At 48.5% G+C, this 19,606-nt stretch overlaps 1 protein-coding gene across 10 annotated transcripts in view; it reads right to left on the bottom strand.

The window, feature by feature from the left end:
• Window positions 1-19,606, bottom strand: part of birc6 (baculoviral IAP repeat containing 6) — an 83,085-nt gene that overhangs the window by 46,706 nt on the left and 16,773 nt on the right. For 4 of the 10 annotated variants that reach the window (XM_034551992.1, XM_034552000.1, XM_034551997.1 and 1 more), the window contains exons 14-53: window positions 19,441-19,572; window positions 18,759-18,890; window positions 18,455-18,621; window positions 17,358-17,491; window positions 17,003-17,164; window positions 16,774-16,905; window positions 15,842-15,939; window positions 15,500-15,647; window positions 14,816-14,949; window positions 14,315-14,461; window positions 14,034-14,221; window positions 13,213-13,521; window positions 12,763-12,862; window positions 12,344-12,558; window positions 12,056-12,264; window positions 11,502-11,854; window positions 11,195-11,414; window positions 10,299-10,435; window positions 10,024-10,161; window positions 9,513-9,640; window positions 9,188-9,319; window positions 8,777-8,992; window positions 8,502-8,685; window positions 7,396-7,599; window positions 6,908-7,041; window positions 6,160-6,313; window positions 5,950-6,066; window positions 5,704-5,864; window positions 5,257-5,383; window positions 5,024-5,134; window positions 4,489-4,771; window positions 3,806-4,377; window positions 3,293-3,468; window positions 3,105-3,201; window positions 2,731-2,925; window positions 2,415-2,615; window positions 2,035-2,314; window positions 1,682-1,938; window positions 1,419-1,527; window positions 941-1,177 (exon numbers count right to left, since the gene is read on the bottom strand). In XM_034551992.1, coding sequence (XP_034407883.1) covers window positions 941-1,177; window positions 1,419-1,527; window positions 1,682-1,938; window positions 2,035-2,314; window positions 2,415-2,615; window positions 2,731-2,925; window positions 3,105-3,201; window positions 3,293-3,468; window positions 3,806-4,377; window positions 4,489-4,771; window positions 5,024-5,134; window positions 5,257-5,383; window positions 5,704-5,864; window positions 5,950-6,066; window positions 6,160-6,313; window positions 6,908-7,041; window positions 7,396-7,599; window positions 8,502-8,685; window positions 8,777-8,992; window positions 9,188-9,319; window positions 9,513-9,640; window positions 10,024-10,161; window positions 10,299-10,435; window positions 11,195-11,414; window positions 11,502-11,854; window positions 12,056-12,264; window positions 12,344-12,558; window positions 12,763-12,862; window positions 13,213-13,521; window positions 14,034-14,221; window positions 14,315-14,461; window positions 14,816-14,949; window positions 15,500-15,647; window positions 15,842-15,939; window positions 16,774-16,905; window positions 17,003-17,164; window positions 17,358-17,491; window positions 18,455-18,621; window positions 18,759-18,890; window positions 19,441-19,572 — 7,330 coding nt within the window. The remainder of the gene's footprint in view (window positions 1-940; window positions 1,178-1,418; window positions 1,528-1,681; window positions 1,939-2,034; window positions 2,315-2,414; window positions 2,616-2,730; window positions 2,926-3,104; window positions 3,202-3,292; window positions 3,469-3,805; window positions 4,378-4,488; window positions 4,772-5,023; window positions 5,135-5,256; window positions 5,384-5,703; window positions 5,865-5,949; window positions 6,067-6,159; window positions 6,314-6,907; window positions 7,042-7,395; window positions 7,600-8,501; window positions 8,686-8,776; window positions 8,993-9,187; window positions 9,320-9,512; window positions 9,641-10,023; window positions 10,162-10,298; window positions 10,436-11,194; window positions 11,415-11,501; window positions 11,855-12,055; window positions 12,265-12,343; window positions 12,559-12,762; window positions 12,863-13,212; window positions 13,522-14,033; window positions 14,222-14,314; window positions 14,462-14,815; window positions 14,950-15,499; window positions 15,648-15,841; window positions 15,940-16,773; window positions 16,906-17,002; window positions 17,165-17,357; window positions 17,492-18,454; window positions 18,622-18,758; window positions 18,891-19,440; window positions 19,573-19,606) is intronic. The other 6 variants (XM_034551998.1, XM_034551999.1, XM_034552002.1 and 3 more) reach the window with 5 other exon arrangements.

The following is a 19,606-nucleotide window of genomic DNA, read 5'->3' as shown; positions in this document are numbered from 1 at the left end:
CATTGATTGAAGTTGCTCAATACAATATTCAGAGCATATGTATTGCCTCCACGTGGCTCTCAGGCTGTTTGCAGCTAATGGTGCTAACAGTGCTCAACAGCGCTAGCGGCTAACATGAGGAGGAACTGGCCATTAATGTTCCAAACACAAGTACACACGACTCCTTCAGATCTTTACACGGCTATAGTATTGCTCTGAATATTGTATTGTACAAACATTTAAAAGTTGGGTTGAAAACAGGAGATTTCGGTGCGCGTGTGTTCACATACTCAAAGACTATTGTAGCTCCATATTCATGTGCAACCTTGAGAAGCCTTCATTAGGATTACAGGCTTGGCTCTGGAGCGTAAGCTCCGTGGTTCGATCCCTGGCTCCTCATGATAGTGTGGAAGTGTCCTTGAATGAGGCACTGAAGCCCGACCTCCCCAGAGAGCAGGTAGCGCCTTGTATGGCGGCGTGTGGGAGTGAGTGGCCTGTGCTGTAAAGCGCCTTCTATTTTCCTGCTCGCGGTACATACGAGCAAATTGGATTGATATTTTAGAAAAGCTTTTGTTGGACTTTCATAATTTCCTAATTTATGAATAATTCAGTGTTCCTGTTTTGGAACAGATTATTTCTTTGGGCATAGAAGATGGTAAACGATAACTTTATTACGGCGCTCTTCACGAGGCAAACCAGAACTTTATTATCTCCCTGTGCATATTTAACCATATTTAACCTTTCATGTTAGTCTGACACCTTATTCTGATGCAAGTTGTGTTGGAAGTGTTACAGAAATGTTATGGAGAGAAACATCATTGTGGCTTTCTTGTAAATGAGACTTATTCAGACATGAGAACACACATTGAGGATATCCTCTTCCTTGTTTGTATGTTTTCATGCATGTGTGTGTGTGTGCGTATTTATGGTCTTAGTAATAAGGAAAAGGGTTATGACTGACTCAAAGAGCTCTCTGTTGAGCAGTGCAGGCAGGTCGTAGTCAACAGGCAACTCGTAGCTGTGCCACAGGATGGCTGCCACACAGTGGAGGTGGGAGGGCGAAGGCATGAGGAGGCCGTACTCCCTCGACGACGCAGAAGAAGAGCCAGCTCCGGCGCTGGTGTAGCCCATGTGGCCACTCATCTTGTGGGCCGCCACCCGCGATGAGTCGTGGACCCACTGGAGAAGAGCCTGGATCCTGAAATGCGACAATTCAGAGTCAGCTTTGATGAATAAGTCCCCTCGTGTCCTCAGTCCCTCAGTGTGAGGTGCGTCACGGTGGAATTGATATGCAACAAACACAACCATGTGACAGTAAAAAGAAAAAGAGTGTCCTTGCACTCTCCTTGTTATCTTATGAGTCCGTCTAGAATACCACCTTGACAGAAAACGGATTCTCATTGGTTGATGTAATAAAGGGGCGCTGTATGCCGACGTACCTGTCTTTGGTCCCAGAGTCCTGTGTGGTGCCCAGCTGGTACAGGATGTCGATGGTGGAGTCTGAGGAGAGGCCGTTCAGTCGGCCGAACAGCAAAGGGCTGTTCAGATCTACAAAGACAGAAGCAAAGACCACAATAAGCATCGCTTGTACTTTTTCTGCCTTCAACACATATGGAATATTATTTTGTGGACATGTGTGCAGATGTGCAGGGTTCTGCTAGCAGACTCATCAGATGTGCTTTGAGGTTGTTTTGTGACTCACTGGTCGGGTCGGTGCCAGAGGCGGCACAGTTCCTCAGCAGAATGTCGATGAGTTTGAGTCCAATGCGCGTGGACTGCAGGCCAATCTTGACCAGCACGGCCTCAATGTTGGGCGAGTGCATGCCGCAGTAAGGCGACATGAGCAACGCCGCGCAGGTCTGCAGCAGGTTGGCGGTGGGTGCTGCGGCACTGGCCATCATGCCCTCCAGGTCACTGACGTGGGTCAGGCAATGGTGGAGAAGACGCAGCCACCCGATGCTGCACGGGGGTACATTTAAAAGAAAGGGGTTACAAAAACGACGACCGCGACCGATACAAATGGAAACGCGCATTCCAAAATAAATGTCGACGCACCTGGTTTTAGAGACCTGGTCCTCAGAAGGCAGGAAGGGGTTGTTGACGGTCGCAGAGGAGGTGTTACCGAATGCCGTCAGGCCCAAAAGTTTGATCTGAGACAGGCCGAGGGTGCTGGCATCCCGGGGCCGGTGCAGCCTCAGGCAAACGGCCGACGCGACCTCCGCCTTCACGAGCTGGATCTTAATGTACGTCAGGCCGCTGGTGATGACCGGCGTGGAGAGCGGCAGCATGTTGACCCCGTCAGCGCTGATCTCCACCGAGACCGAGGATGGGCAGGCTGGTTGGTTAGAGGAACGGGAAGGAAGGGAATTAGTGGTTGCAAAACTAGTGATTTGTTTTCAAATTGCCTTTCATTATTACAATTGGATGCTACTCACTGGCTAGGGAGGCCAGGTGTGGCTGGATGTGGAGCTCTTTCAGCAGCACAGCAGCAGGAAGGTGGATGGTGAGGTCACACCAGGCCTCCTCCGGCAGGAAGATGTAGGACCAGGCTGCGGACCGGGCCCGGCGGTGGGGCGGCGTGGCTTGGAGGAGGACCTCTGCTGGCTGCGCTGTGGGGCTGCTGGAAGTTATGGTGCCTGTGAAGGGACAAGTAGATCCTTTAGCATTAGAAAAGCGTTGATGTAATATTGTTAAATATTTGTGTGTCAAAATATTGACTCGTCGGATTGAGGAGAAAGAAAGTGAAAACACCTAAAGGAGCAAAGTTGTGGAGTCCCTCGGCGTTGTCTGGCTCGGAGGTCATCACTCTGGCTTTTAAGTTGCCATCTGCCGTCTTTCCGGGACCTGAATCTAAGAACTTCATGATGGTGGACACCATGCTGCGGGCGGTGTTCACGATGGCCCGGGTGCTGGTCACCATGTTGTTACAGATCAACTGCACACCACCTGGTCAAATGAAAGAAAGTTAGTCCCCAAAAAGCTAAAATCCAGTCTTGGATTTATGTCGCTGTGCGTCATTTCAATAATGAACTAAAGCTCAATACATCGTGCTTAGTTTCAGGGTTTTGACAAAGTGGGATAGGACGAGTCTCAGAAAGAGAAATATGTGTTGCGTCTGTACCCACCCATGTCATGGAAGGCCTTGAGAGCCTCGCTGGTATCCAACACGCGGAGGATGAACCACAAAAGAGGCTCCGACAGCTGACACGTGGAAAGAGACCCCTACAGTCCAATTGGGTTTTTAAAAACAAGTTAGATTTTTGGTCATTTGTCTTTTTGTTCCAAGCATGTAAATTTCATACCAAATCATTACCTGTCTGCCCATGTAACCACAGGCCATGTAAGTGAGGATGGGCTGGAGCATGACCTGGACTGAGGTGGCCCTCTTGCTGAGGGTGGTGAGGATGGTGAAGAGGCCGTCCCCCACCGAGATGGCGTCAAGGCCGCCGTGGAAGTTCTCATGTTTGGTCAGGTGGAGGCCGCTGGCTCCTGAGGAACAGAGAACGAGATAGATCCATCAGCTGTGGTTCCTCAAGGCAAGAATGCAAATTAAATGCCATTATTGATCATCTAGCGCTACACGGCAGCTTCTTTCTTGAAGAGTTCCATTAAACACACTGTAGTTCAAATGAATGCACCTGGGAGTTTTGATGCAGGATGGTGGGTAATGTTTGGTAATGCCAGATGATGCTGGATGACTGACATGGAGTCAGTTCACTCTACTAAGTTCACCAGCTGGTCTCAAACTGTGTCTGTCTGCTGTTGAACCAAAACCCATTGATTGGTGGACATGAAAACCAGCGTAATGTCCTGCGAGTCGTCCTACCTATGATCATTGCCATGGCGCTGCTGTTGCACTGGCCCAGTGCGGACAAGATCTGGCTCATAATCTGCTGATTGGCCAGCACCAGGTCCGCCACGCCTGCAGGGGGCCCCTGGCTGAACGCGGATCCCCCGGCGATGCTTTCTTTGCTGCCGCAGACCTTCTCCTCGTCCGACACGCTGCTGTCGGCCGCTCCGCTGCCGGCCGGCGGCAGCCGTCCGCTGAACTCTCGGTCCCCGGAGAGCGGCAGCTGCACCAGCAGGTTGACCAGCTTGAGGAGGTCAAACATCAGCTGGTCGCGCGTCGTCTCTCCGCAGACGGCCTTTGCGTCTCCGGGCCGGATGATGTTGGCAAACAAACCACCAAAACAAGCCCGGGCGCCCACAGAGCTGTCCGAGCCGCTGCGGGAAACCACTTTGTCGGAGCAGGTGATGTAGTGGTGGACCAAGAATGTGATGGACTCGATGACGGAGGAGATGGTAGCCACCGACACCACCTCAAAGTTTTGCTCCAGAGTAAACTCCAGCAGCTTCACCTGGGCATCCAGCGGACCCTGGCCCGACTGGAACGGACCCCTGAAAAAGGGTCAGGATCAACCATGAGAGCATTTACCAAGCAATTCTCATTTGGTCATTATGAGACTGATGACTGTGCTTAAACATGCAAATATTAGCGATTGAAAATACCTTTCTCGAGAGGCGATTGCATACCTCTCAGTAGACAGGATGTGCATGAGTTTGAGAAGGAACTCGCTGAACATCTGCGGACAGCTGGAGGACAGGTGGACTTGCAGGCGGCTCAGAAACTCGTGCATGGCCTGGGTGGCGGTGGGTCCCACCTGGGAGCTGTGCTGGCTCGTCCCGTTGGTGCTGCAGCCGGACAGGAAGCGCACCAGGACGTGGACCAGGGTGGGATCAGACACCATCTGCTGCGCCGTGCTTTCCTGAGAGCTCATCCCGTTGTTGGAGGCTGGAAGTTCAAACACAGATTTTACTACCGACTTTAGAACAACAAAATGATTACGGTACACAACGAAAACCACCACGCTGAGGCTCAAGTTGGGTCAAAGTTACAGAACGCTATTGTCTCGTGGTAGCGCGTCGTTGAGCATGGGGCATTCACGGCCCAGTCAAAGATGTGCTGACATCCGGAATGTAAGAGGTGAACTTTGAAACGCGTTTCACAGCTGTGGAAGGAAGCCAGTGAGAGTGAAGTGCTCACCGCAGACTGGCATGTTAGTCATCAGGGTGAGGGAGTGCAGCACCAGACACCACGTTCTCAGGGAGGTGTTGGGGTACCACGCCAGCACCGTCAGGAAGCTGCTGATGGACGCTGGACACGCGCACAGAGAACAGAATGTGAATACAAATATATTTAGCGAGAATAAAATGCAACCTCTGTGACAGACTCCGCTCCGTCTGAGGAGTTGAGGAGCAGAGCGGTGGAGTCCTGACCCTGGTTCAGCGGGATGGTGGGCACTCGGCTGGCGTTGAACAGGAAGATGTCCGAGCCGCTCTCTTCACTGCCGTTAGAACAGGTGTTGAGACTGAGCGTTAACCACAGCTGCAGCAGGGACTCCAGCTGAGGGAAGAAGATCAAAGTTAAGCAATCTCTATATTGCGCCAAAAGTTTTAACTTGGTCTATCGGGAGCAAATAACATGAATGTGCTGCTTTTATGCCTACATGTTATGTTTCGCGTGGTAAAATATATAATTTAATACAAATCTGAAAAACATGTACAGTAAATCTTTGCCAGAAAACATATACAATGAATCTTGTTCCAGACAGACTGAGGATGAAAATCTAATGAAGAGAAATTGATTTCAAAGTTGAGGACTTGGACTCCTGGATTAAAGCGTAGAATAATGTACATAAAGTACAGTGTAATGCGTGTGCTGACCTGAACATGATGGACCTGCAGCATGGAGAAGAGCTTGTTGAAGCAGGAACTCAACATGGGGATGGACGAGGGCTGGATCATCAGGCTGCTGGCTGGAGGAGAGCCTCCTCCGTGGAGAGCCCTCAGCAGGGAGTCATCCGTCCCATTGGAGGCCTGGCTCACTGAAAGGCAGAAACGAGCCATGATGCATGTAGGAGCTGAACACAAGAGGTCGTCTCCAGGTCGGCGAGCAGCTGTGCTGCGTACCTGTGGATGAGCTTGAAGTGAGGGCCTGTAGGATCGAGTCGGCCTGTAGAGTTGCCATCATTTTAAGCATCAGTTCGGCCTGCTGCTCCAGGCCCACTTCTAGCCGGGCATCCAGAGCTGTGAACACACAGAATCCAAAACAGGTCAAAGACATCGTGACGTTTATTGAGAACGGTCAAGACCAGCCCCGAAACCCGGCCCCCCGCTCACCCTGCGACACGGAGACCGACAGACTCTGAGAGCCGGGCTTCTCCACAGCAACCGGGGGTTTGGACACTGGGATACCAACCCCTCCAATGTACGGATTGTACCCGTACGTGCCGTAGTCGGCACCCCAGTAGTCGTACCAGGTGCTGCTGATTGGCTGTGGACGGACATGAGATGGAGGGAACAGGATTACAGTCAACAGATCAACTTCTGCATGCGAGTACAAGTCCCTTTATTTAGCTTTCAGTAAGCTCTTCATTTAAAAAACAGAGTTTAAGAGAGAACAGTTCTCTTTACTAAAGGCCTGTTCAGGGTTCAAGTAAGTAAGGGATTATTAATTTAACAGTTAACGTGAGTTAGTTTAAAGAAACTGTGGGAAGCTTAGTAATGAATTACCTATAACAAGAGGCTAATATGGCCAGGTGAACACAACAATGTAATCTATCATTTTGGACCATTTAATACATTTTCCTACAATGATGTCAAACATATACATTAAGTTAATTGTAGAATTCCTGAAGTCGCTATTCTTATAGTCTTTTAGTGAACAAAATAACACAAATCAGAGGATTGAGAATACAGTAGGGCTACTTTAAGAAAAGAAAATGTAAAGTGTAATTTTGCAAGAAACAGTCGTGAAAATAAATGTAAAATTTTTTTTAAAAAGTAAATCGTAAGGTTACATAAATACACAAGCCAGAGCCCAGTAAATGGAGAGACTAAAAAGAGAATAATAGAACAATCCTCATACCTTAAACACTTTGGCAGCGAGCGGATCTTTTTCCAAATCAATATCTAAAGGATCAATATCAACATCCATCAGGTCTTGTAGCAAGTCAAAGTCTATGTCTTTATCTTTTTCCAAAGATGACAGAGGTGGAGCACCTTTGGATAATGAAAACAGCCTTAATATTGCCAAGCAAACACACTCGGGGAAACACACAAGCAAGAAAAACCCGTTCTTTAGCGGGTAACTGGAGCTCCTCTGCTGAGTGCAGACACACAACCTGAAACAACGACAACAACAACAACAACACTGGCTCGGAATCTACATGTTTGCACTCCCACCAATACAATAATACTACATATGAAATCATACTGTGGAGAAAAACAGTAAAGCTGCAGCTGTGACAAAAAAAAGAAGAGTTTACCACACAAATACTTTACACTGATAAAGTGTGTGTGTGTGTGTGTGTGTGTGTGTGTGTGTGTGGAGAACGGACAGGGCTACCCACGCACTTTGGAATATTGAGGAGGCCCCCGTAGTGCCCGCAATGATATCGGGCACCAGGGCCTCATCAATGCTCTCGACCAGGGGGACGGCTGCCGGCTGGGGGAGGGAGTCGTCCGAATCAGCTCCCGCGGAGGAGGAGGACGCCCCGGCCTCCTCGCCCCCCGCCACCTCGTCCATGGCGTCCAGAGAGCCCGCGGAAAGCAATTCACCTGGAAACAAAGTTTACGCTTCAATACACAATAGTTTTTAATTCAACCTTCATTTTGCTTTATTAATCCCATTAAGGTTTTTCAAATCAAGGTTCCTGGTCATATGTTTACCGTATAAAAAAAACGCAAATAACCAAAGAAATCTATTTATACAGATCTAATCCATCAGGGCCAGCGGATCTCCTTATGTTTTTTTTTTACATTCTGTTTTGGTGTCAGTTAAAAGCAAAAGGCGGAAGTTGTAAGTTTAATTCGCATTTTCACAGCAGGGACGAAGATATAGAATTCTGATGACGGGTATTTTGTCTGTTGTGATTGAATTATGCAGCTTTATTAACTGTGGGAGCTGAAGACATAACGACATTACAGAATTTATTGGAGTCATTCAAGCTGTCAGACATTTCTTTAACATAAAATCTAATTAAGCATCATATTAGGAGAAGCATCCGTTTCTCGGGTATCTAAAAAAAAAAAATAGCCAATCGGTGTAACTTTTGGATTTTCTTGCGGTTGCCCAGACACGGTCGTAAAGTGACAGTCGGATGCAACATGGCCCCAAGAGGTTAAGACACAAAACGTCTCGGGGCATTTCCCTTTCCTCCGTGTTGCCATAGTGATGGCTCAAAGCGCTTTAACACTACATGACATCATTCACCCATTCACACCCTAATGGGAGGGGCTAAGGTTCCACCTGCACATCAGCAGTAACTAACAGCAGGTCCTTTGAACGCATCCTCAAGGAGCCTTAGATATCTGTACAAAAATGCCAGGCAAAGCATCCTGTAATTGTTCAGCTCGTATTAGACTGACATCGTTATCCTCACTATGCTAGCATGGCTGATCAGTGCAAACTAAACCCAACAATAAATATCCACATTAAACACCAAGCACACTTAACACACCTGCGAGGATGTCCTGCAGCATACACGTGAGGGAATACTGCGCCCACGCGCCCCCCCAGGAGATGTCTCCCCGGTTAAAGTCCGTCCCCACGAGCAGCAGCAGCAGACGCTCCAGCTGCTGCTCAGACACCACCTCACACAGGTGGATTGTGGGTCGCGTGGCGTTGGCTATCCTCGCGAGGACCTGAGGGGGGCGGGGGGGGAAAGAAAAGTACTCATTTATGTGCCCAAACACAACCGACCTTAACAAGTCCACACGCCAGTCTGATGAATACCTTGCAGACAAAGAGGAGCAGGTCAGCGTGGCAGGTGAAGTCCATGGAGAGGAGGAAGAGGGCCAGCTTCTGCACCACCGAGATGCAGCGTTCATGGGAGAGTGTGAAGGGCAGAGGTTCCACTTCTGGGACTTCTTTGGCTGTGGCGGACTCGGTGTCCAGCGTGGAGCGGGGCCATTCGGCCGTCCGCCGCAGACGGATCAGATCTTTAAAGTGCTGAATAATGAGACAGTCGTGAAGCGTATTAGAGGAGCAACACCGATTATTAAGTAGAAAATGTCAGATCAAAATCCAACTAGCATGTGGAAAAGCTTATGGAAGTCCATCCTGGTTGATGCAGTTCAATGCATATGGGGTGGTGTTAGTGTCCCCCTGAGGAATACTGCATGTACAGCAGGTTAAAGTGCTCACCTTGGACGTGGCTTGTTTCAGCTTGGCCTGCTCCACCAGCAGTTTGTAGGAGGAGCCTTTGTTGCTCTGGATCTTCTCCTTCTCGATTTGCTCCACCAAAGCTTTCTGTTTCGCTTTCAATAGATTTAACTGCTGCAATAAAAAGGGCATGATAAATAAAAGCACTGCAAAAGCATTTGCTCCAGACGACCCATTTCATGCTGCGGGTTCACCAACAGAGTCAAAGTGAGATGAAGGTTTCTCGTACTTTGACCAGACTTGTATGCACAGTTTCACGCGTCCCGGTTTAAAAAGGTGACTTGCGGTTGGAATGAGACACATTTACCTGCTTGTGGTGGACGAGCTGCTTGCGGATCTTACGCGAGTAGAGTCGATCCAGGCTGCTGCTGCCTTTGGCTGACCTGCTGGAGTTTTGAGAATGAAGGCTGTTGTTGATGAAGCTCCACTGAATACCTGGAGGACACAACAACAACAACAACAACAGCATCACTTCACTGATGTGGGCACAGTCTGCTCACAAGCAGTTGAAGGAGAAAAGGAAAAAAGAGACAAGGGCAGATAGATGAAAGACATTTTAAAAAACACTAGAATGACTTGATGAGATTACCTATATGTTACATGAAAGTCTCACAAAAGGTTTTCAACCAGCCTGCTTGTGTCCAAGAAAAACTCCTCTGCTCATAATGTTATGAAGTCAATTTGTAAATAACATAATCGCTTTCAAGATCAAAAGTTTTTTCTTAACTGATTTGAAATGTTATACTTCAAAAAGTCCCGTCTGTAAACAAAAAAGGTGAATTCCTCTGATGTTAAGCATAAATGTGCAGTTCATGTACCTGTAAAACTTCTCTCTCGCTCTTTCCCTCCGAGGTGCTTCTTCCCACCTGCGGCCTCATCCTCTATATTGGCTACGTAGTCCAAAAGTCTGGACACCAGCATCACTACCCAGCTGATCATGGGGATATCCAAAACACCTGGAACACACACACACACACACACACACACACACACACACACACACGTGTGTCTCATAAAAGCGAGTGAACACATTCACAACAAAATGCCCTCCTGTGTGTACTTCCTGCTCTGCTGCCAGTGCTGCTGGCTTTACCTTCAGTCCTGCGCTGGGCGGCGGCTTGAGGCTGCTGCAGTGGAGACAGCAGGCTGTCCAGCAGGTTCAGGAGGCCCTCTAACACGCCGCTGTTACTCAGGGATCTTTGGCCGATGCAGGACAGGAGCATGAACACCCTGGGATGGAACGAGAGGAACGATACTGCGGTTAGCGTCCGCCACCGGCTGAACCGAACCGTGAACAACCAAGAGAGGTCCAACTCGTAAACACACGAGCACCTTGAACCATCCAACTGAACCACGACTGCAGTTGGATGAATCTCAAGCAAACTATAATTCGTCATCCTGCAGATTGAAGCTCAAACATCCACGAGAACGATAAGCAATCATAATGTCAATAGATGACTTTTACTCCACTAAGAGTTGCTCTGACATAATGTCGTCACTTTGTATGAATATGAAGCTCGAGCAGCCGTAACCCGCCGAGCAGAGAGACTCAGTCCGTTTAACAACACGAACCAAGAGGCGTCGCATGTGCACACGTCGCTATCTGTTCAAACTCTTTAATCAATTAAAATCTTACATGGAAATGATAACAAAGAAGACAACGTAAATTCATTGATGGCTGTTCAAAAACATTCCGGATCATGAATAATATTAAAACTGGGGCTTGATGAGTTGCCATAAATTGTCTTCTATATAAATTCAAAGTATTATTATTATTATTATTATTAGAATAATAAATTGCAACGTTCCAGGTTCCTCTCCTGCTTCCCGTCTTCTCCGTACCATCTATTTGGTCAAATGAAAAGAAAAGTCTCACGCTTTTTTGTGCAGGCTGTAAGAACTTGAATTTACAAATACAAAACTTATATTCTTATAAATTCAATATACGAGACAGCACTAATGTGAATAAAACTGATGGTAACTGTGTACCTATCCTGAGGGAAGATGAGCAGTTGTTCAGAGTTGTAGAGCTCCTGCAGGACGTTGGAGAGGAACTGGCCCCACCAGCGCTCGCCTCCACAGAGTTGCACCAACAGCAGGCCGGCGTGAAGACGGATCTTAGGAGTCCCACTGATGCAAAGGTGTTTGAAGAGCTCCTCACAGGCCTGGGCATGGAAGGTACTCTGGAGCACCGCGGGCACAGCGTGGCCTGGAAATATAGGAATTAACCGTGTTAGGCAGGTATTACATCGCTTGATGGACCAGCAGAACCAGCTGTGTCCAGTCTCATATTCACCGTTGTTGGAGTGCAGCAGGCTGAGTAGCGTGTCCAGTAGGTAGCGGATGATGGTCCTCAGCTGCTCCGTGGATGAGTTGTGGACCAGCTCCTGGACCTCCGGAGCCGTGGCTGTGGGGAGGGACTTGCGGCTGGCCCCCAGCGACACGCGCAACCGCTGGACGGCGTGGTGAGCGAGGTTGAGCTGCAGCTGCAGCTGGATGCAGTCCTGGTAGGCCGAGAACACACGTTGGTCCTCCTCCACCACCTTGTCCGGCTTTCGTAAGAAGTACTGGGCGTTGTTGGCGCTGTTGAGAGGCGGCAGGTCGATGTTCTGCAAGAGGGTCTCCAGCCGATGGCAAGCGAGATTGTATCTGGCAAACAACATGAGAGAATCGAGTGTGAATCAAAAACGTCGGGGCTAAAAGCAACAGAGAAGCCAGAAAGTAATGAGACAATGAATGGTGCAATTAGTAGATATAAAAAAAATAAAAATAATGCAGCTTTTTAGTTTTTTGCTCTTTTTTTTAGTCAAACCCAACAAACTGGGAATATCACAGTGCTGCAGCTCTTACCGGCACTGGATGTCCTCCTGCAGCGCCACCATCATCGTCAAGTGCTGATCCACCTCCGGCTGACTGGCTGCCTCGCTCTCTCCTCTCAGAGGGTCGTGCATCAACTTCAGCTCACTCTCCCACGGCAGGATGTACGTGTGGCCGTAGTAGAAGCCCAGAGGGATCTTCGCCCGGGCGTTGGTGCTGCCGTAGCGCCCGATGACGGTGATCTGAGAGGAGAAAGGGTCGCGATGGTGAACAACACGATCCCGATAGTCACCCTGCAGCTACTCGAAGAGCAACACCGACCTTCATGAACCTGCAGACGGGCGGTGGCAGCAGGTCGTGCAGAATGAGGGAGTGGGTGCTGATGTCGGTGGCCACCACCAGCCTGCGGCCGTCCACCTCCTCGCCCAGTGTCCAGATGTCAATGGACAGAGAGGCCAGGTCACCGCAGGTCGGGATCAGAGCGTCGGTCAGCAGGACGGGACGGCCAAAGTCTAGCGTGACGAAGCGACGAGCTCCTGGGAAGAAAGCCGAGGGGAAACAGGAAATTCACTTTATAAACAATCTAATTGTTTTTTTTTAAGATTTTGAAATGACGCTGTCATACTATATATTACAAATGCAGTACATTTTCTTTACTCTCAAACGTGTGTAGTATGTACACATCTAAATTCACAGCAGTTAGGTGGTAAAGAGGTCTGCATCAGTAAAACATCACATACCAGAGTGCATCCGCTCAATAATGATGGACTGGTGTGGAGGAGGCTGCAGGAAGTGAGAGGCTTGGGAAATGGCCAAAGCCAGACCACTGCCCATGGGGCTCTGCAGCAAAAAGAATACATTATTACGCAATTAAAAAAGAAATATTTCTTATACAGTTACAGTGCACTGACTACTTAGCTCGTGTTACACAGGCTGCGTGTTGTTTAAAATGCATCGAGTATAGATGCTTGCTTTCAGAAATATAAACTGAAAAAGACCAAACCAACATCTTGTTACCCCGTTAATCCAAACCGCTCTATAACTGCGACAATAAAAAAAGTCTTCATATCGATATAAATCCAAAAGTGAGGACAATGATTAATCTGGCCAGACATTTGGGCGCCGACAGTTGTTGGTTGGTGTTCAAAAGCCAGCTGACATTAACCATCCTCTCGCTGCATGGAACTAACCGGCTTGGCTTTCTGGGCGTTCTTGTGCGCGGCCAGGTTCACGGGCCCAGGGTCCATCATGGAGCCGGGGAACAGGTGCGCCAGCTCAGCGCTGAAGGCGGCCGACACGGCCTCGTTGGGCGGCGTGAGAGGAGGGGTCATGAAGAGGGGCGTGGTTTTAGGTGTCGGGGGGATGACGTCAGAGGGGTGAATGAAGAAGCCCGGAGCAGAGGAAGAGTTGGAAGGCACAGAGTTGTGGATGGGCCCCACGCCGGAGGCTGTGGCCGCTGCAGAGGTGGTCTGATGCAGCTTGGCCTCGAGTTTGGCCTTCTGTTCCCAGCACAGACAAGAGGGATCACTAAAAACACTTGACTGGGAATTAAACAAACCAGCAGAGAAGAACTCTACGCCTTGATACCAGAGGTGTGTCATGAAGTGTTGCAAGGTATATTTCAGACATTAAAACTATATTCACAAGTTGGGTATTTCAATTAGTGGGGGTAAAAAGGGTAAAGAGAGAGGCTGCATGTTGAATCCCCACGTGTGTTTCTTCTGTCACCCTCCACGTCTCTAATTGAACATCTCTTGTCAACAAAGAGGCCAGAGAACATTTGAAATAAAATCAGAATCCATCAAAATAAAAGATAGTGTGGCTTTTCATGAAGTGCCTGCATTGGAAAAGGGGGGCAATGTAACACTGTTTACAATGTAACATTGTACTACTATATACACACTTCTCAGAGTCAAAAGAATATTTCTTAAGGTTGACTTTGTATTTGCCACTAATGCTTTTCTAAACACAAAAGCGTGTGTGTGCGCATGTGTGTGTGTGTGTTGGTCACCTGCTGCTGCAGCTTCAGCAGCTGCTGCTGCTTCTCCTGCAGCACCTGCAGCTGCTGCTCCGCGGACACCATGGCGTGGGACAGCGATTGGAGCGCCACCTGGGCTGCCGAGCTCAGCGCCGTGGAAGCCTCACCGACCGATCCCGTCGACAGGCCGCCCACCGCGGGCGTCACGCCGAAGGTGCTGACTGGGGTGAAAAGAGTCGAGGTTCAGGCACAGACTAGTTCATGAGACTGGCGCCAGTGAAATGAAAGAAAGAAAAAAAAAAGGTGGCGTTTACCAGTGAACATGCTGGCGTCGTCTCGCTCCACCCGCGTGCCATCGCTCGTGGAGATACAAGTGAAGTGCAAAGGCTCCACCTCCAGCAGTCCGGTTAACGCCGTGAAGCTGCCTTCTGCTGCTGCACAGCTGTTCACTTTTCCATTCCCTACCGGACACAAAACACCAGTCAAGAAACCATCACAAGTCTCCTTTAAAAACTTTCACAATGTGCCTTCATTTTATAGTATCCGCACATAAAGTCATTTTGATTATTCGCTCCTAGTAATGTCATAAAAGTGCTAACTTGGAGGTTTAATTGAGCGTTTACATCCATATCTGGTAAACAGTGAAGGAACTAGAACCCCTAATAGTAAATAGCCAAAACACATTACAAGTTCAAATCCGTGTAAACCAATCACAATTGGTTTGTGTGGTGCAAAGCACAGGATGCAGCGACGGTGCCCTTTGAAAATAGTCGGATGTCTACATCCAGGGAGCCGGACTACCGTATAGGTCGTACCTGCCAAGATGTCAGAGAGGTCAATCTCATCTGACTGGACTCCGATGCTGCTGTTGAAGGCATTCTTACAGGAGGAGCCACTGATCTCCAGGTCAAAGAGCACCGGGTCAAAGGGAGAGCTGTACAGGCCGTACCTGGAAAGGAAGTGGACAGTAGGGGGGAGAGGAGTGTTGAGGTAGAAGCATCACGGAATGAGACATCACCAAGCAATGAGAATCACGCCAGCACTAGTTGGATCTTCTTGTACCATTTAATGGTATTCAATAATACCATTAAAAGGGGAGGTCCTGTATCCTGTGCACTGCCTCCGTTTACATGCCCCTCCTCTCTTTCTCCTGTTACATGGATCGTGGTCCATGCCTACTACTAATTATTCATAATGTCTGTAATATTCATTGAATGTGTTTATGTAACTCTGTTCATCTGGTCACATGATATCTATTCATCTGTCCATCCGGGGAGAGGGATCCTCCTCTGTTGCTCTCCTGAAGGTTTCTTCCCTTCTTTCCCCGTGAAAGGTTATTTTGGGGAGTTGTTCCTGATCCGATGTGAGTTCAAAGGTCAGGGATGTCGTATGTGTACAGATTGAAAAGCCCTCTGAGGCAAATTTGCAATTTTGGGCTATACAAAATGAATTGGTGCATCACAAGCCTGCAGCCACTCCTGAACTCAATAGTTGCGTACCTGGTCTGCAGCAGAGCCTCCAGCGGGGTGAGGCGGTCCTGCAGCTGTCGAGAGATGGTGGTGAGCAGAGAGGCGCAGGAGGTGCTGCAGCCCGCCAGGTCCTCTTCCTTTACATAGTTCAGCAACACGAAATACCAGAACACTGAGCCTGCCACCAGACAGGAGAGGGAGAGGTGTGGAAATGAGTACTGGGGCGCGCTGTGGCCGCGTCTGGATGGTTACCCTAGACTTGACAGACTATCAGGAGATGGTTACGGTGAGGATGGCCTGTCGGGCAGAGAGTCTTGAACTGGCGTAACCATCGAGACACGACGTGTTCTGCATTGTTGTTCAGGTACTTACCACCTGTTGCTGCTGCAGGCAAGTACGGCATATTGTCTAGCATAGCCTTCAGAAGGCTCACGCCAAAACCCTGCTGACTTGGCTCCCCTTTCCCGTTGCTATAGTGAGAAATACAACAGCATGATCAACATTAATCGCCATATAAAACAAAACTACCATTTCATCATGCGGGAACGTAACCATCATGTAAGCCCTCATCATGGGTTGCGTCAGGGCACTGAATAAAACCACGTTCAGCTGCTCTCAGGGTTACAACAGCTGGTTTGCATCACAGCAAAGGAAGTAAGTCTCAATATACAGATGATATATTCTCATAGTGAATATTCGATGCATAGTCCATATAAACTGTAGCCTCTGCACACATCTGTTGGGGAGTTAGTGCCATGTAAAAAGTAACACTTCGGTGGGGTGGCCATTTTTTAAAAACCTGGAACATTTCCATAGAAGCAAAACATTTAGTAATTCTGTATTTCGCTGCCTCCTCTTCCTCCAGCACGACTCTTTACAACTTTACGATTCCCTGTGATGTCGGGATGGATGCCGTAGAGCGACAGTGATTAGGGAGCGTCGGGATCTAATCTAATAGAACACTACCCAACATTCAACTTGTTAAACTTTTCATGGTCTCCTGCTTTTCTACAAATGAATACACCTTGCCCAGGTGTCCGTCTATGGGGGTCCTCATTCATTCACTGGACGACGCCGTCTACATCTATTCAGTCATTTATTTACCATGTCGTAGTTCAATAAACCTTTCGTTGATAGAGAAGCGGGGTTACATGGTGTGTGTGTGTATGAAGTATTCGGTTCAGATTGAACTGTATTAATGAATTGGTCATCATGTTCCCCTTTTTTGCACCGGTTACTGCGGTTACGCTATAGTCGCAAAAGGTCTGAAAAGCCTCATCGCCGACACCGGCCGAGCTCCTCACCTGATACAAAGGGCCAGAAAGCGAGCGCATTTGTGCGCGATGCTGCGGCCGGCCTCGAAGAAACACATCCGCACGATATCCGTTAGCCGCGACCGGGTTTTCGCCAGCAGGCCCTCCTTCCCTTCTCTCACGCTGAAAGAAAGACAAAAAGGATATTTGACATGCTTGTTAAATGTTTACGTGAAAGTTATGCGTGAACCCAGGCGTCATATTTTGCTTTTGATCCTACCTGCACGGTCCGTTGGAGAAAACTCCAGCCAGCCAGCACAAGATGTCCAGGATGAGGCTTTGAGCGTGCTCGCTGGCCGGGCTCACGTCTGCCCGCCGACACAGCGCGTCCAGCAGCTTCTCGTGGAAGTCGGGGAACTGCAGCATCGCGCAGCGTTGGACCCTGAGACGCACAGAACAACAACAGACAGTTAACTTGTGCAATACGTGCAGTAGAGACATCTTCTTCATCTGATTGCATGCGTGTCACTAAACTAACCTTTTCTGTGAGAGTGTTTTCCCTGTTCATTATGACAACATTCTGGTGATACAGTGTGAACAGAACCTGATGACCCATCCCTCAACAGTGCTCTAACCTTTCTTTGGGCATGGAGGTCTTCTTAAACCTTCTGATTGTGACTGAGACTTCCTGCAGCAGGTCACAGCCTCGGAGGTTTTCAACTTTCTTCAAGGGTGCTGCGGACTCGGATTTCACTGCAGACACTTTGTCCTACACACACACACACACACACACACACACACACACACACACACACACACACACACACACACACACACACACACACACACACACACACACACACACACACACACACACACACACACACACACACACACACACACACACACACACACACACACACACACACACACACACACACACACACACACACACACACACACACACACACACACACACACACACACACACACACACACACACACACACACACACACACACACACACACACACACACACACACACACACACACACACACACACACACACACACACACACACACACACACACACACACACACACACACACACACACACACACACACACACACACACACACACACACACACACACACACACACACACACACACACACACACACACACACACACACACACACACACACACACCAATGGTGGACTAATCATTCATTTGGTTTTAATGGCCTTTTTTCCCCTGAGGGAAACAGTTCATTAAACAATGTGATAATCACAACTTTGGATATTTTGACAGTTTGAAATGCATGTCATTAAATGTATAATGTTTTATGCATTGCGTTGCAGTGGGAAACTACTTAAGGATAGGTTGCCAATAGTTCTAGTCTGTCCTAAAACAATAGCCAGGTCCCCATATGCACACTGAAACTGTTTTTGTGACTCTGGTTAAATATGATTTGTTAAAATAAGTTACGGATTAAGTCCATCTCAAGTAAATATGCAGCGGTCAAATCAAGTGAGTATTTGTGTAACTGTAATAATCCTCCACTCCAGTATAGCAAGGAATCCCTGAAGACTCCACGGAAGATACTGGCTTGGTTTCATTAAGTCATTGCAGCCCAATACCAACCTGAGGTAATACATTTGATCCCAACACTCCAGAAGTATTGTTTGAAAACAGACAGGAACAAATATCAGCCCGTGTGTGATTGGGTACCTTGGAGGCCTGAGCCCGCTGCAGCAGGGTGGACAGTGAGTGGGCTTTGGTGCCCTGAGGCTTGGCACTGGGCATCCTCACCACGGGCCGGGGGCTCTCCTCCATGCCCCTGTCACTCACGGCTTTGATGTGGACCAGGAAGGACCGGTACTTGCCTCCTGCCATGCCTGCAGTGGAGGGAGTGACGGGACAGCTCAGAAACACTGACGCACCCACGACTTCGTGGCGGATTCTTAAAAATCACAGGACCCTCCGGCGTCAGCTTGGATGAGGTCAGGGGTCAGAAACGAGTGTCCGGCGTTACCTTTGACCAGCTTGGGGCTGGTGAGGCTGAGCATGCCCGCGTGGCCAGAGAGGTCCAGCCCACTGGCCAGCCAAACTGGGCCGCACAGGATGTCCTCCTTGTGGTCCTCTAAGAATGGACACAGCATGGAGCCTACAGCAAACAAAGGGGCCGTTATACTCATAAACATATTCAAGTGGTTATGAATGTCGACCGACAACCCTCGGTGCTAAACGATTAGTGAGGGATGTCGCAATCGGGAAATCTTAGAATATGAGTAATTAACATACAAACAATTGCTTTTTCAAAATTGTAGTACAAGTCTAATATCTCAAATATAATATAATAAAAAGGCAGGGGGCGTGGTTACCACAAAGAAATAAAAAGCCACCCCCAAATATCAGGATGGGGATACACCTCTGGTGTGAATGTCAGCTCAGGAAAATGCATTTCCATCCCTTTAATTTCATAATTTAAACAATAGAAAAAGGAGCTTAACGTCCAGCCCCGACAAGCAGTTCGCCTCACTGTGTGGAAGAGAATGGGCTCATTCGGTTCGGTGTAAGGCTACCTCAGGCTGGACTTAAAGATTGCTTTCCAAACTAAACGAAAACAGTATTGACGTGTTACATATTTATATTTGTAAAAACAACACCAGATTGCTCCATTGTCACCCGTCCAAAATCCTGGTTGCATGCGTCACCTGATGTCTCTTCTATGTCCATGAACTGGATGTCCTCTGTGAAGTCGTGCAGCAGAGGCTGGCCGTTCCTCTCCCCGTTGGCATGGAGCACGCTGGAGAGGGGAAAGGAGATCTGTCGGTCGACCGCGGTCTCTGAGAGACACGAGAGACAAGATTCAGACACAGA

Source organism: Cyclopterus lumpus, chromosome 15, assembly GCF_009769545.1.
Source record: "Cyclopterus lumpus isolate fCycLum1 chromosome 15, fCycLum1.pri, whole genome shotgun sequence".
NCBI lineage: Eukaryota > Metazoa > Chordata > Actinopteri > Perciformes > Cyclopteridae > Cyclopterus > Cyclopterus lumpus.
The sequence above is the reverse complement of the archived record's forward strand: the minus strand, read 5'-3'. Positions and strand labels throughout refer to the sequence as shown.